Genomic DNA, 15,597 nt, shown 5'->3' with positions numbered 1-15,597 from the left:
GAATATGGATTAGTTGGATTGTTTCATAGGAAATAAAAAGCAGGCTCTAGGGTAACTACTTCAGCACTTAATTGGGTTAGCAAAGAGCTGCAAATGAGAGATTTTCCCGTAGGAGGGAAAGGATGTTTATGGCTTCCACCCCCTTAGGTGATGCATTTTAACCTAAATGTTAGTCTTTCAATGCAGCCTTTAATTTAGTAACCATTACAAGAATCTATTAGAGCAGAAAATGTCAGGTTGAAAAATTAACACATCACGGAGTTAATAAGAACCCAGCCTCCTATTAGATACAAATGGAGAGCCCTCCAACTGCCCAAGAACCTGTTGAAGTCATGTTTGCTACAGCTCCAAAGCAGTTGAATCTTTACTGCTCAGAGGCTGGACCAAGGAAACTGCCCAGGCACTCAAGCCAGAGTTAGCAGGGGCCCATGGCCTGCACTTCATTCAGGTGTCACTATATTTTCCTCTCAGAAATGCTGTGCATGTCACAGGGTGGATATCCCTCTGCCTGGGACTCCCTCGGGAAGTGTTTTCCGTAACAAAGACAAACATGCCATGGCTGTCACCAGGGGCAGATTGTGGACTGTGTAAACCACTCCAGCAGAGGGAGGCTGAGGGGCTATGGGCCATTCAGATTTAGCTCTAAGTTATGGTCTTTGTTGTCTTTCCACATTCAGACTGAAATGTGATTCCCCTAGCTTTCTTTTTTGGAAAATACTGGTGATGAGTTCCACCACTAGAAAGAAAAGCTGTTGACAGAAAAGGCTTCTGATAGGGAAGGGGCTTCTTTATGTGTTCTCAAAGGAGACAGTTGCTTCAAGCAAGCTGAGGCAGGATGCCAGGTCTAGGAATAAGAGGTCCAGATCACAAAAGGGTCATCTTTATGGATTAGGCTGGGCGTGAAGCAGTTTCCTCTGCAAGAGCAGTACCATGCACACAGAATTTAGGGCCAGGCAGACACGCATGAGTTCTTCTCCACGACTTACTGTGTAATCTTGGGCAAACTGCTTGGCCTCTCAGAGCATCAGTTTTTGCAAGCTGTGAGAAATAAAGAATGTTAGGCATGTAACACAGTGTCTGAAAGTAAGAGTTCTATATGAGTGGTTTGTTATTGATTTGAAAACAGTATTCCTTCACCCAGCACAAATGATGTTCCTTGTGTGCCAGACCCTGTATGAGGGACAGGTCCTCCTCCGTGACCTCACTGTTTAATAAACCATGTAAGTATATCTTCAGCACAAAGCACACCCCACCACTACCTCTCTTCCCTATGAGAAGGGCCAACTGCATACTAACTTCACTTTGTTGAGTAGCTACAAATCTTGCAGGTCATCCCCCTTTGAGTAGCCCTCCACACTCAGCCACTTCTACCTTCAGTTCACCCATGATTCTCTATCTGTGCACTAGCACACTAAGTTATTGTTGTTTGTTAATCCTTTATCTCCTCCTGTGAAGTCCTAAAGGATGAGGATTATCTATTCATTTGATCTATTCATCTGATTATGTATTCATCTCTGTAACCCAAATGATTAATAGATCATTTGATCTGTTCATTTGATCGTTTATTCATCTCTGTAGGCCAAGGGTTTCATGCACAGGCACACAGAGATTCAATCCTATTGCTGAGTATATTGATTTCCAGCTGGGAATTTTTTTCTGGGAAAATAGCCCTGCCTTTCATCTTTGAAGAGCTTCTTCTGTGCCCTGGTTTGGTTGGTCTTGTCATTTTCTATTACTTTGGTTCTAGCCTCAGTTTCCTAATCTCTATAAGGGGCTAACGGAATCTCCTTCATTGGGAGTTTATGATGATGACTGGAGACAATGCAGCTCCTCCGTGTCCAACACAGTTCTAGGCACAAAGCCAAATTCCAAAAAAAAAGTTGATTCCATTTTTGCCCTCAGTCAAGTCTCGTTGCCAATATAAGAAGACTAAAAATACAAAACAGAATATGAGTGTCATATGAGTGGCACAGGCATTCTTCCAACTTGCACCTAGCCTCTGCCATATGCCACAGAATTGGTTGAAATGGGAGGATAAAAACATGCATGAAACAGTTCCAGGGAAACAGTGGCAAGTGTTGAACAAAAAGATCTCAGGAAGAGGGTGAAAAGTCTTTTACCCAGATCCTCAGTCTGGGGCTGTTAGAGCTGTCTTTAGCACCAGGCTGGAAAGCAGGAGGCTGTCCCAGAATTGATCTCCCCTAGTGTTTTGGAAACACACACACACACACCAATCATCAAGTTCTTCAGCATTATGTGTCAGACACTGCTAAATGATTTCCAGGCATTATCTCACTGAACAACTGTGTGAGGTGGATATGAATTTCCCTACTTTACAGCTGGCCACTTTGAGGCTCAGAGAGGCACCATAGCTTGAACACAGTCAAGCAACAAGTGAACGGTTGAGGAATCCACCTGCTGGGAGTTTTACCGGCCGACTGGAAAGCAGAGAGAGGGTGGACCAGCACAAAGCCGCGGGGGGCTGGTAATGAGACAGGAAAGTTGGGTTCAAACCTGGGTCGCATGATCCCCAGATCCCTAGGAACCGAAGCAGAAGAATAGTAAGGAAAAAAAGGGGTGCAGGCTGGTGGGGAGGGGGTGCCCGGGAGGCCGGGAAAGAGGAGTCACGGTGGTTGTGCGCCTTCCTCGTCCCCAGTCATAGGTCAAGCCTCTCCCCTCCCGCCCTCTCACCCTCCCAACCTTATTTAGAAACCGTGTCCCCGAGACAGGAAGGGCGGCGGGCCGAGAAGCACGGAGAGTCCCGGTCTCATTTCCTTTCGAATCCCCCTGTGGAATTTCATTTCATACGGTGAGGAAATCGGAGCGCGAGACCATCGGCTGGTCTGCAGCTTCGCAGCTCCGGGGCGCCTCCCCTCTGGCGGCTGGAGGTGGGCGGCTCCCGGCGCAGGTCGGGCGAGTCTGGGGGCGGGGAGAGGCCGGGCCCGGATCGCCGCTAGTCGGGAGTGAAAATAGCTGTGGGCTCGCGCAGTACCAGGCACCGCGCTAAGCCTTCTACGCTTTCTCTCTAAACCTCCCAAGTGACTTTAGAGAGGAGGAGACTGACGCCGAGAGGCTGAGCAATTTGCTCAAGGTCACACAGCCGGGACTGAAAGCCACAATCGGTGTAAATCCAAATCCCGTGTTCTTTGTGTACGTTCCTCTGCCTGACGGGGAGGTGGCCACGGGCCTAGGTTACAGCTGAAAGGAGACGGGAAGGAAAGGGGGCAGACGGAACAGGGCGCACTTCTCACCTGGGGGAGGAGGGGGCAGGACGGCGCGGCTGGAGACACTGGGCTCAGTCCCCGCCTGGCCCCTGCGCGCCTAGATCCGGGTGGGAGGAAAGCAGGAGCCGGGAAGGGGGCGGGGCGGGGCGCTCAGGGAGGGAGAGAGGGAGGAGCGGCCGGAGGAGGGGGCGAGAGGGCGGGGGCCTGACCCCTCCAGCGGGAGAGCGGCCCCGCCCCGCCGCCTCGCCCCTTGCTGCCCACCGCGCCCGGCCATTGGAGAGGCGCCCTGTCCGTCCCGCCCCGCCGCCGCGCCGCGAGCCTCCAGCGCCGCGCAGGGCTCCGGCGGTGAGAGCTGCGCAGCGCTGGCTGCTGGCTGGCCTCGCGAAGACGCCGAGCGGACGCGGCCGGCGCCGGCTTGTGGGCTCGCCGCCTGCAGCCATGACCCTCGCAGCCTGTCCCTCGGCCTCGGCCCGGGACGTCTAATATCCCACACGGTCGCGCGCAGCTTCTGGAGAGCCGGCAGCTGCCCCCTCATCGCCGCATCACACTCCCTTCCCGGGAGCTGGGAGCAGCGCGGGCAGCCGGCGCCCCCGTGCAAACTGGGGGTGTCTGCCAGAGCAGCCCCCGCTGCTGCCGCTGCTGCCCCCGACGCTGGCCATGGCCTGGCGGGGCGCAGGGCCGAGCGTCCCGGGGGCGCCCGGGGGCGTCGGTCTCAGTCTGGGGTTGCTGCTGCAGTTGCTGCTGCTCCTGGGGCCGGCGCGGGGCTTCGGGGACGAGGAGGAGCGGCGTTGTGACCCTATCCGCATCTCCATGTGCCAGAACCTCGGCTACAACGTGACCAAGATGCCCAACCTGGTGGGGCACGAGCTTCAGACGGACGCCGAGCTGCAGCTGACAACTTTCACACCGCTCATCCAGTACGGCTGCTCCAGCCAGCTGCAGGTGGGCGCCCCCACCCCCAACCCTGGCAGGACCCCTTGGGGAGGGACGCTCCAAACTAACTTTGCAGAGCCCATGCCAAGTTGATCATCCTAGCCTGAAGGAGACAGCTCTCCTGGAAAACTGATTTCCATCCCCACCCCCACTTTCTCAGGGACTGGAAGCCAAAACGTTGTGTAAGTCATCTGGCCTGGGAAAGAACCCACTCTTACACCCCGCCCTTCCGTTTTTCTTCCTTCCCCCCCATGTCTGGCCAGACCCCTAACCCCAGTGGAGCTGAGGGTTATCTCTGCCAAGGATTCTGGCCGCCACTGCTCGGTCGGCAAGTGGGAGGGAGCCAGCTGCAGCTAAGACTTGGAGGGAGAGATAAGGAGACCATGCCTCACCGACCTTCCCTCTCCCCACTATTTTTGGGGTGTTATTAAATGAAACACTACCGTACCTTTTTCAGCTGAAGAGCCCCCTCCTCACGGCGTCCCGCAGGGTTTTAGAGGTCATGCATGAAGGAGTGGTTGGGTTGGCTTGAGTTCTTTCTTATCCTCAAGAGTTGAAGGCACGTTTAATGCTTGGAGGGTGACAAGAAGCTACAGGAAGGTAGTTGGTATATTGGAAGAAATTTTTTTTGCAGTCATTAAAAAATGTAAAGCATATGTAATGATAGAGAAAATGTTTATTCCACAGTAATAACAATTTGCATATACAGGGTGATCATAATCCTGCAAAAAAAAAAATCATTGGGGTAATAAAAAACTGAAAGGAAAATTTTTAAAGTGTTAACATTGGTTGTGTTTGGGTTGTTGAGGCTGGATGATTTTTAGAAATTTAGAAAACAGAGAAGTTGTGGGAAAAAGTAGACGTTAGTTGTCCAGGCTTCAGAAATCTGATTTCTGGCCGGGCGCGGTGGCTCACGCCTGTAATCCCAGCACTTTGGGAGGCCGAGGCAGGTGGATCACGAGGTCAGGAGTTTGAGACCAGCCTGACCAACATGGAGAAATCCTGTCTCTACTTAAAGTATAAAAATTAGCCGGGCATGGTGATGCTCGCCTGTAATCCCAGCTACTCAGGAGGCTGAGGCAGGAGAATCTCGAACCTGGGAGGTGGAGGTTGCAGTGAGCCAAGATTACGCCATTGCACTCTAGCCTGGGTGACTAAGAGCAAACTCCGTATCAAAAAAAAAAAAAAAAAAAGAAATCTGTGGTTCTGGCTGTAACTTCTGAGAGATAAGAAACAGACATATAGCTTACTTACTAGGTGCATGTTTTTACATAGGTCATTTTAAAATTTGGTTTGTGGTTTTGGAAAGATGGTCGGGATTAGACCTGTTGCTGCTGAAATATCCCTTTGGAAGTTCCAGAATTTTAGAACTAGGTTATAAAAGCTTAAGAAATGATCCTCCAGCGCTCAGTTTGGAAACAGCACATATCCTGACATCAGTGACAATCTGTTGGAGAAACAGCTTTTGCAGGGATATATATTTTTAATTACATGTATCCTGGGGAAAGTGGCCAAGCTGTTTTGAAGGACAAGACTGGATCCCTTTACATGCTGGAAAATAGTTACTTGTAACTCTAGACTTCATAGACAACATCTGTAAGGAGCCAAGCAGACTGTTTATCAATGCTGGAGGAATTGAGGACAGCAACTGGACTCTCCCCTGCTGGTATTGCAGTTTCAGCGACTTAACATTTACATTTTCCTATTGTGCTTCATTATTATTCATTGAGGAAACCTGGCCAAACAAATCCCTAGTGACCAGAGACCTCAATCTGCATCCCGTCCTTGAATCTAACAGTGTCTCAATTGGGCCATTTTTTGTTTCAGTATGGGACTAGTTTAAACAAATTTTTAAGGGGTAAAGTAGGGAGAAGAGAATACTAACAGGATCTACATTTTTTTAGACTTTTATTTTTTAAATGATAAAGAAATGGGGATAAAAATAAACCACCTGAGTCATATTAGTTTCTTTAGCTTTTTCAAATAGTATCTAAAATGGAAGGAGATTGAAAGCCAGTTTTTAAAAATTTATTTCAAGTGTTGTGCAAAGAGGGCTTATGCAATTCTTCACACCCTATTTATTTATTTATTTATGTACATTCCTCTGGAAAGGATTACTAGAGCCAAACTAAGAAAAGTGTGGGGCCGGGCACGGTGGCTCAAGCCTGTAATCCCAGCACTTTGGGAGGCTGAGACGGGCGGATCACGAGGTCAGGAGATCGAGACCATCCTGGCTAACACAGTGAAACCTCGTCTCTACTAAAAACTACAAAAAACTAGCCGGGCGAGGTGGCGGGCGCCTGTAGTCCCAGCTACTCGGGAGGCTGAGGCAGGAGAATGGTGTGAACCCGGGAGGCGGAGCTTGCAGTGAGCTGAGATCCGGCCACAGCACTCCAGCCTGGGTGACAGAGCGAGACTCCGTCTCAAAAAAAAAAAAAAAGAAAAGTGTGTAAGTGATGGATTATCAGGCACCCTTGTTTGAGGTCAGAGTAAACAGACAGACTCCCCATAGGTTGGTTTAAAAGTAATATGTGCATTGCCTGGAAGCATTCAACTCAGCTTTGTGGGAGCATTTGGTCAAACTTCCAAGTCATTGGTGTTTTTTTTTTTTGTTCATTTTGTTACTTTTCCAGTTCTTCCTTTGTTCTGTTTATGTGCCAATGTGCACAGAGAAGATCAACATCCCCATTGGCCCGTGCGGTGGCATGTGTCTTTCAGTCAAGAGACGCTGTGAACCCGTCCTGAAGGAATTTGGATTTGCCTGGCCAGAGAGTCTGAACTGCAGCAAATTCCCACCACAGAACGACCACAACCACATGTGCATGGAAGGGCCAGGTGATGAAGAGGTGCCCTTACCTCACAAAACCCCCATCCAGCCTGGGGAAGAGTGTCACTCTGTGGGAACCAATTCTGATCAGTACATCTGGGTGAAAAGGAGCCTGAACTGTGTTCTCAAGTGTGGCTATGATGCTGGCTTATACAGCCGCTCAGCCAAGGAGTTCACCGATATCTGGATGGCTGTGTGGGCCAGCCTGTGCTTCATCTCTACTGCCTTCACAGTACTGACCTTCCTGATCGATTCTTCTAGGTTTTCCTACCCTGAGCGCCCCATCATATTTCTCAGTATGTGCTATAATATTTATAGCATTGCTTATATTGTCAGGCTGACTGTAGGCCGGGAAAGGATATCCTGTGATTTTGAAGAGGCAGCAGAACCTGTTCTCATCCAAGAAGGACTTAAGAACACAGGATGTGCAATAATTTTCTTGCTGATGTACTTTTTTGGAATGGCCAGCTCCATTTGGTGGGTTATTCTGACACTCACTTGGTTTTTGGCAGCAGGACTCAAATGGGGTCATGAAGCCATTGAAATGCACAGCTCTTATTTCCACATTGCAGCCTGGGCCATCCCCGCAGTGAAAACCATTGTCATCTTGATTATGAGACTGGTGGATGCAGATGAACTGACTGGCCTATGCTATGTTGGAAACCAAAATCTTGATGCCCTCACTGGGTTCGTGGTGGCTCCCCTCTTTACTTATTTGGTGATTGGAACTTTGTTCATTGCTGCAGGTTTGGTGGCCTTGTTCAAAATTCGGTCAAATCTTCAAAAGGATGGGACAAAGACAGACAAGTTAGAAAGACTGATGGTCAAGATCGGGGTGTTCTCAGTACTGTACACAGTTCCTGCAACATGTGTGATTGCCTGTTATTTTTATGAAATCTCCAACTGGGCACTCTTTCGGTATTCTGCAGATGATTCCAACATGGCTGTTGAAATGTTGAAAATTTTTATGTCTTTGCTGGTGGGCATCACTTCAGGCATGTGGATTTGGTCTGCCAAAACTCTTCACACATGGCAGAAGTGTTCCAACAGATTGGTGAATTCTGGAAAGGTAAAGAGAGAGAAAAGAGGAAATGGTTGGGTGAAGCCTGGGAAAGGCAATGAGACTGTGGTATAAGGCTAGTCAGCCTCCACGCTTTCTTCATTTTGAAGCAGGGAATGCCAGCATTTTGGAGGAAATTCTACTAAAAGTTTTATGCAGTGAATCTCAATTTGAACTAGCAACAATTAAGAGACCCCACCCCGACCCCAGCATCAAAAAACCAATGATTTTGCTATAGACTTTGGAATGATCCAAAATGGAACAGCCAGTTAGAGGCGTTCAAAGCTGTGAAAAATCAAAAACGTTGATCACTTTAGCAGGTTGCAGCTTGGAGCGTGGAGGTCCTGCCTAGATTCCAGGAAGTCCAGGGCGATACTGTTTTCCCCTGCAGGGTGGGATTTGAGCTGTGAGTTGGTAACTTGCAGGGAGAAAGATTAACTTTTTTAACCCTTTACAATTTTAAATACTAACTGGGTCTTTCAGATAGCAAAGCAATCTATAAACACTGGAAACGCTGGGTTCAGAGAAGTGTTACAAGAGTTTTATAGTTTGGCTAATCTAACATAAACATCTTCTGTGGTGCACTGTCTGCTGTTTAGAACTTTGTGGATTGCACTCCCAAGAGGTGGTGTTAGAATCTTTCAGTGCCTTTGTCATAAAACAGAGTTGTTTGAACAAACAAATGTACTGTACTCACACACATAAGGTATCCAGTGGATTTTTCTTCTCTTTCTTCCTCTCTTAAATTTCAACATCTGTCTTCTGGGCTGCTGCTGTTTTCTTCATTTTATATTAATGACTCAAAAAAAAGGTATTTTTATAGGAATTTTTGCACTGCAGCATGCTTAAAGAGGGGGAAAGGAAGGATGATTCACTTTCTGACAATCAGTTAATTCAAAGGAAAATGAGATTTACAAAGTTGACTTACCTGACCGACCGCAGAGACCTATTGCATTGAGCAGTGGGGACTTAATATATTTTACTTGTGTGATTGCATCTATGCAGACGCCAGTCTGGAAGAGCTGAAATGTTAACTTTCTTGGCAACTTTGCATTCGCACAGATTAGCTGTGTAATTTGTGTGTGTCAATTACAATTAAAAGCACATTCTTGGACCATGACATAGTATACTCAACTGACTTTAAAACTAGGGTCAACTTCAACTTGCATTCTCAGAATGATAGTGCCTTTTTAAATTTTTTATTTTTTATTTTTTAAAGCATAAGAATGTTATCAGAGTCTGGTCTCCTTATGACAATGGAGACTTTTTCAGTTTTATAAAGGGAACTGAGGACAGCTAATCCAACTACTTGGTGCATAATTGTTTCCTAGTAATTGGCAAAGGCTCCTTGTAAGATTTCATTGGAGGCAGTGTGGCCTGGAGTATTTATATGGTGCTTAATGAATCTCCAGAATGCCAGCCAGAAGCTTGATTGGTTAGTGGGGAATAAAGTGTAGACCATATGAAATGAACTGCAAACTCTACTAGCCCAGGTCTTAATTGCCTTTAGCAGAGGTATCCAAAGCTTTTAAAATTTATGCTATACGTTCTTCACGAGGGGGTACCCCCTAGCAGCCGCTCAAAAATTGCACTTCTCTTAAAACTGTAACTGGTCTTTCTCTTACCTTGCCTTGGGCCTTCTAATCATGAGATCTTGAGGACAAATTGTTGACTATGTCACAGGTTGCTCTCCTTGTAACTCATACCTGTCTGCTTCAGCAACTGCTTTGCAATGACTTATTTATTAATTCATGCCTTTAAAAAAATAGGAAGGGAAGCTCTTTTTTTTTTTTTTTTTCAATCACATTTTGTGGAAAAACATTTCCAGGGACTCAGAATTCCAAATAGGTGGTCAAATTCTGGAAATAAGCATTTCCTCTGTTTTAAAAATGTGATTTGAGCCTTATGCCCATAGTTTGACATTTCCCTTTCTTCTTTCTTGTTTTTCTGTGGTTCTTGAGCTCTCTGACATCAAGATGCATGTAAGGTCCATCATATGTTTTGGAAGGCAAAGTCTTGGCTTTTGAGACTGAAGCTAAGTGGGCACAGGTGGCCCCTGCTGCTGTGCCCAGTCTGAGTACCTTGGCTAGACTCTGGGTCAGGCTCCAGGAGCATGAGAATTGATCCCCGGAAGAACCACTTTAACTCCATCTGATACTCCATTGCCTATGAAATATAAAATGTGAACTCCCTGTGCTGCTTGTAGACAGTTCCCATAACTGTCCAGGGCCCTGGAGCACGCACCCAGGGGCAGAGCCTGCCCTTACTCACGCTCTGTTCTGGTGTCTTGGGAGTTGTGCAGGGACTCTGGCCCAGGCAGGGGAAGGAAGACCAGGCGGTAGGGGACTAGTCTTGCTGTTAGAGTATAGAGGTTTGTAATGCAGTTTTCTTTGTAACGTGTCAGTGATTGTGTGACCAAGGCAGCATCTAACAGAAAGCCAGGCATGGAGTAGGTGATCAATACTTGTCAATGACTAAATAATAACAATAAAAGAGCACTTGGGTGAATCTGGGCAACTGATTTCTGAGTTTTGAGTTCTGGAGCTAGTGTTTTGACAATATTTTGGGTTTTGACATGCGTTTTCCACAAATCTCTTACCTTTTCAGGGCAAAGTGTATTTGATCAGAAGTGGCCATTTGGATTAGTAGCCTTAGCAATGCTACAGGGTTATAGGCCTCTCCTTTCACATTCCAGACAATGGAGAGTGTTTATGGTTTCAGGAAAAGAACTTTGTGGCTGAGGAGTCAGTTACCAATGACCTTCAATCAACTCCATCACTTCTTAAATCGGTATTTGTTAAAAATATCAGTTATTGTTGTATTTATTGAGTGCCAACTGTATGTTAAGCCCTGAAATAGATAATCTCTGTTCTTCTAACTGATCTAGGGTGCGGACGCACCCAGGTCTGCTGAACTTTACTGTTCCTCTGGGAAAGGAGCAGGGACCTCTGGAATTCCCATCTGTTTCACTGTCTCCTTTTCGTAAATCTCTGCCTGTGTGAGCCACCACACCCAGCCTGGGTCTCTCTACCTTTAACACATCTGTCATCCTTTTCCCAGGATTCCTTCCAAGTCAGTTACAGGTGGTTTTAACAGAAAGCATCAGCTCTGCTTCATGACAATCTCTGGAGAAATCCCTTAGGAAGACTGTAAGAGTAGTCCACAAGGACATGGGCCCACACATCTGCCTTGGCTTTGCCGGCAATTCAGGGCTTGGGGCGTTCCATGTGACTTGTATGGGTGTATTTGAGGACAGCATCTTGCTAGAGAAAAGGTGAGCATTGTCTTTTTTTCTATGAAACCTGCAGTAAATAGGTATGATTGTAGCTTCCTCAGAAATCCCTTGGCCTCCAGAGATTAAACATAGTGCAATGGCACCTCCATCCAGTGTCCTTTCTGGTAGACTCCTTTCTCCTGCTTATATAGGCCAAACCTCAGGGCAGGGAAACATGGGGGTAGAATGGTGCTGGCCAGAACCATCTGCTTGATCTTCTTGGTTGATTCATATCCTCTTTCCTTTATGGAGACCCACTTCCTGATCGCTGAGACTATTTCTGAACTGGCAACTTACTTGGGCCTGAAACTGGAGAAGGGGTGACATTTTTTTAATTTCAGAGATGCTCTCTGATTTTCCTCTCCCAGGTCACTCTCTCACCTGCACTCCCCAAACTCAGGTTCTGGGAAGCTCATGTGTCTAGACTCTGATTTTAGATTCTGTTCAGCACCTTTAGCTCTATATTCTCTGGCTCCCCTCATCCTCATGGTCACTGAATTAAATGCTTATTGTGTTGAGAACCAAGCTGGGACCTGAGGACACAAAGATGAGCTCAGCAGTCTCAGCCGTAGAGGAACAGACTCAGGGATTTGACCAGGCTGGTACAATATTTGATTTCTGGTGAGGTGGCCACAGCTGCAGTTAGGGAAGGGAGCCACAGAGCACAGACTTTCGAAGGAACCTCTTTTTTGTTTGTTTGTTTATTTGTTTGAGACAGAGTCTTGCTCTTTTGCCCAGGCTGGAGTGCAATGGCACAGTCTTGGCTCACTGCAACCTCTGCCTCCCAGGTTTAACCGATTCTCCTGCCACAGCCTCCCGAGTAGCTGGGACTACAGGTGTCTGCCACCATGCCCAGCTACTTTTTGTATTTTTAGTAGAGATGGGGTTTTACTGTGTTGGCCAGGCTGGTCTCAAACTCCTGACCTCGTGATCTGCCCGCCTCGGCCTCCTAAAGTGCTGGGATTACAGGTGTGAGTCACCACACCCGGCCTGGAAGGAACCTCTTAAAATCAGTTTACATCTTGTATTTTGTTCTGTGATGGAGGACACTGGAGAGAGTTGCTATTCCAGTCAATCATGTCTAGTCACTGGACTCTGAAAATCCTGTTGGTTCCTTTATTTTATTTGAGTTGAGAGTTCCCATCTGGGTTTGTATTATGTCTGGCAAATGACCTGAGTTATCACTTTTCCTCCAGGGTTAGGTCATAGATCTTGGAAACTACTTAGAGAGCATTTTGCTCCTACCAAGGATCAGATACTAGAGCCCTACATAATGGATTTCATTTCACTCTAGCCTACATAGAGCTTTCTGTTGCTGTCTCTTGCCATGCACTTGTGCAGTGATTACACACTTGACAGTACCAGGAGACAAATGACTTATAGATCCCCCGACATGCCTCTTCCCCTTGGCAAGCTCAGTTGCCCTGATAGTAGCCTGTTTCTGTTTCTGATGTACCTTTTTTCTCTTATTTGCATCAGCCAATTCCCAGAATTTACCCAGGCAATTTGTAGAGGACCTTTTTGGGGTCCTGTATGAGCCATGTCCTCAAAGCTTTTATACCTCCTTGCTCTCCTACAATATTCAGTACATGACCACTGTCATCCTCGAAGGCTTCTGAAAAGAGGGGCAAGAGCCACTCTGTCCCACAAAGGTTGGGTCCATCTTCTCTCCCAGGTTGTGAAAGTTTTCAAATCGTACAAGTAGGCTGGGGCCCTGACTTGGCTGTGGGCTTTGGGAGGGGTAAGCTGCTTTCTAGATCTCTCCCAGTGAGGCATGGAGGTGTTTCTGAATTTTGTCTACCTCACAGGGATGTTGTGAGGCTTGAAAGGGTCAAAAAATGAAGGCCCCTTGAGTTCTTTGTAAGAAAAGTTGATTAAATATTAGGTGTAATCTGCAAAAAGATAACATGTGACCCCCCCTGCTGTGTGCAGCTGTTGGGCTGGATGCTCTGTGGCCTTTCTTGGATCCTCATGCCACCCCACAGCTCCAGGAACCTTGAAGCCAATCTGGGGGACTTTCAGATGTTTGACAAAGAGGTACCAGGCAAACTTCCTACTACACATGCCCTGAATGAATTGCTAAATTTCAAAGGAAATGGACCCTGCTTTTAAGGATGTACAAAAGTATGTCTGCTTCAATGTCTGTACTGTAAATTTCTAATTTATCACTGTACAAAGAAAACCCCTTGCTATTTAATTTTTGTATTAAAGGAAAATAAAGTTTTGTTTGTTAGCTTGTGTGTGACTTGGCATATTTCTGAAAGTATATGACAGCCACTAGGAAGCATGTACACCCAGCAGTGACAAATAGAGGATTCAGTTTGCAGGGCAGATTGGGAACTGCTTTCGGAGGGCCTCTTTCTTTTTTGCTGGGGCTCTTTTTCCACTGTGGGATTTCTCCTGGATCAGCAAACCCCCACAGTCCAAGGTCAACAGAATTGATTACTAATATGGTCATCAGTAACACTCAAGTAGGTCACATGATGCTTTGGATATAACTATAGTTCTCAAGTTGTTATCCCAATGACACCTTTTTCTGGCATTTTCAATGCATGTGGCTGTCTTTGCCTTCCAAGCCCCACTGACTTAATCTGATGGCCTAAAAAAGAGTTTTCCCATCATTGCTAGAACTTTTGGCCTCTTAAAAAAGGGAAAGGAAAGGGGGCTTTTTTTCTTCAGATTTTTTTTTTTTTTTTTTTTCTGGCTACACAGTGGTTCTGTTTGTGTAATATACATGGGCATATGCCACATTTGTCAATCAGGAAAGTGGCTTCTTTAGCTAATTTTACAAATTGTGTGGTCTGTGTCGCCATATCCAGAAAAGTCATCAGACAAAGCAAATTCAAAGCTACTATGAGGATATTGTTATGGGAGCCAGTAATATTATAGACCTCACAGACAGAGGGAAGGAGAGCCATCACCGTCTGCTGATGTCCCAGATGTGAACGTCAGGCCTCTTGGTTTGCTTTTAAATTGCTTGCCACCCTTTAGCTTCGCTTGAATACCACCCTGTTTTGGTGCGAGTAAAAAGCCCATTGAACAAGGATCTGCAATACTACTCTCCTTATCTGCAGATTGCTACTGGACACTTATCTCAAACCTTAAATGAAGGCAGGTATGTAATGTAAATGGTTTTCCCAGTAGGGCTGTGTTTCTCTTTCCATTACCTCTTCATTAAGTAGTTATGAAGTTAAGGAAAGTCAACACAATCTGGAATGAATTCTTAATTCCTTGCACTTAAAGAAACATTTTCTGAATAGAAAATACTTTCATTTACATGATTTCATTTTATTCTCCTGGCATTTCTGAAGTCAGTAGGGCAGGCCTGATGACCTTCCTTTAGAGTGGAGAAACCAAGATGTAGAGATGGCGAGGACAACCCAAAGGGGTTGGAGAAGGTTGGTTAGCAGGTCTTCCCATGCCCAGTTCAGGGTTTTGGTTGTATTTTTATTTTATACAGGGATTTATTTTGTTTTTGTTTTATACTCCTATGGGTTGCATGGTGTCCCCCTAATCTTAACCCCAGATACCTGTGAACATGACCTTATTAGGAAATAGGGTCTTTGCAGATTAAATCAAGTAAAAAATGAGTTCATACTTACTAGACTAGGGTGGGTTCTAATCTAATATCTAGTATCCTTATAAAAAAGAGGGAAATTTGGACACAGACACAGAGAGGAGAATGCCATGGGAAGACCGACACAGAGATTGGAGTTATGCAGCTACAGGCAAAGCAAGAAACATCGATTGCTGGCAACCACCAGCCAGGAGAGAGGCAGGGAAGATTCTTCCTTGGATCCTGCAGAAGAAAACAACCTTGATCTTGGCTTTCCAACCTCTAGAACTGTGTAAGAATAAATACCTATGGGCAAGGTGCAGTGACTCACGCCTGTAATCCCAGCATTTTCAGAGGTCCAGGCAGGCAGATCACGAGGTCAGGAGTTCGAGACCAGCCTGGCCAATATGGTGAAACCCCGTCTCTACTAAAAATACAAAAATTAGTCAGGCATGGTGATGTGCACCTGTAGTCCCAGCTACTTGGGAGGCTGAGGCAGGAGAATCGCTTGAACCTGGGAGGCAGCGGTTGCAATGAACCGAGATCACGCCATTGCACTCCAGCCTGGGCATTGCAGCAAGACTCCCAAATAAATAATAAATAAATTCCTGTTGTCTTTAGCCACCCAGTTTGTGATAATTTGTTATAGCAGCCCAAGGAAACTAATACAGACTCTATCCCTCTGATTTCTTTCCTTTTTTTTTTTTTTTTTTTGAGATAGAG

General features: G+C 46.2%; 1 protein-coding gene and 1 long non-coding RNA gene across 4 annotated transcripts in view; one reads left to right on the top strand and one right to left on the bottom strand.

Moving 5' to 3' along the window:
• The window catches only part of LOC117081166, a 56,790-nt gene extending 53,396 nt beyond the window's left edge, over nt 1-3,394 (bottom strand). Inside the window, exons 1-2 of the long non-coding RNA XR_004436116.1 lie at nt 3,252-3,394; nt 987-1,038 (exon numbers count right to left, since the gene is read on the bottom strand). This is a non-coding gene — a long non-coding RNA (uncharacterized LOC117081166). The remainder of the gene's footprint in view (nt 1-986; nt 1,039-3,251) is intronic.
• FZD4 (frizzled class receptor 4) overlaps nt 2,713-15,597 on the top strand; it is a 34,369-nt gene continuing 21,484 nt past the window's right edge. The window contains exons 1-3 of one of the 3 annotated variants that reach the window (XM_033206867.1): nt 2,713-2,809; nt 3,960-4,166; nt 6,791-13,551. In XM_033206867.1, coding sequence (XP_033062758.1) covers nt 4,035-4,166; nt 6,791-8,119 — 1,461 coding nt within the window. In that variant the 5' untranslated portion in view covers nt 2,713-2,809; nt 3,960-4,034 and the 3' untranslated portion in view covers nt 8,120-13,551. Of the gene's footprint in view, nt 2,810-3,559; nt 4,167-6,790; nt 13,552-15,597 lie in introns of those variants that run through there. The other 2 variants (XM_033206866.1, XM_033206864.1) reach the window with 2 other exon arrangements.

Source organism: Trachypithecus francoisi, unplaced genomic scaffold (assembly GCF_009764315.1).
Source record: "Trachypithecus francoisi isolate TF-2019V2 unplaced genomic scaffold, Tfra_2.0 Lachesis_group8, whole genome shotgun sequence".
Classification (NCBI taxonomy): domain Eukaryota; kingdom Metazoa; phylum Chordata; class Mammalia; order Primates; family Cercopithecidae; genus Trachypithecus; species Trachypithecus francoisi.
This window is presented reverse-complemented; position numbering and strand designations above follow the sequence as displayed.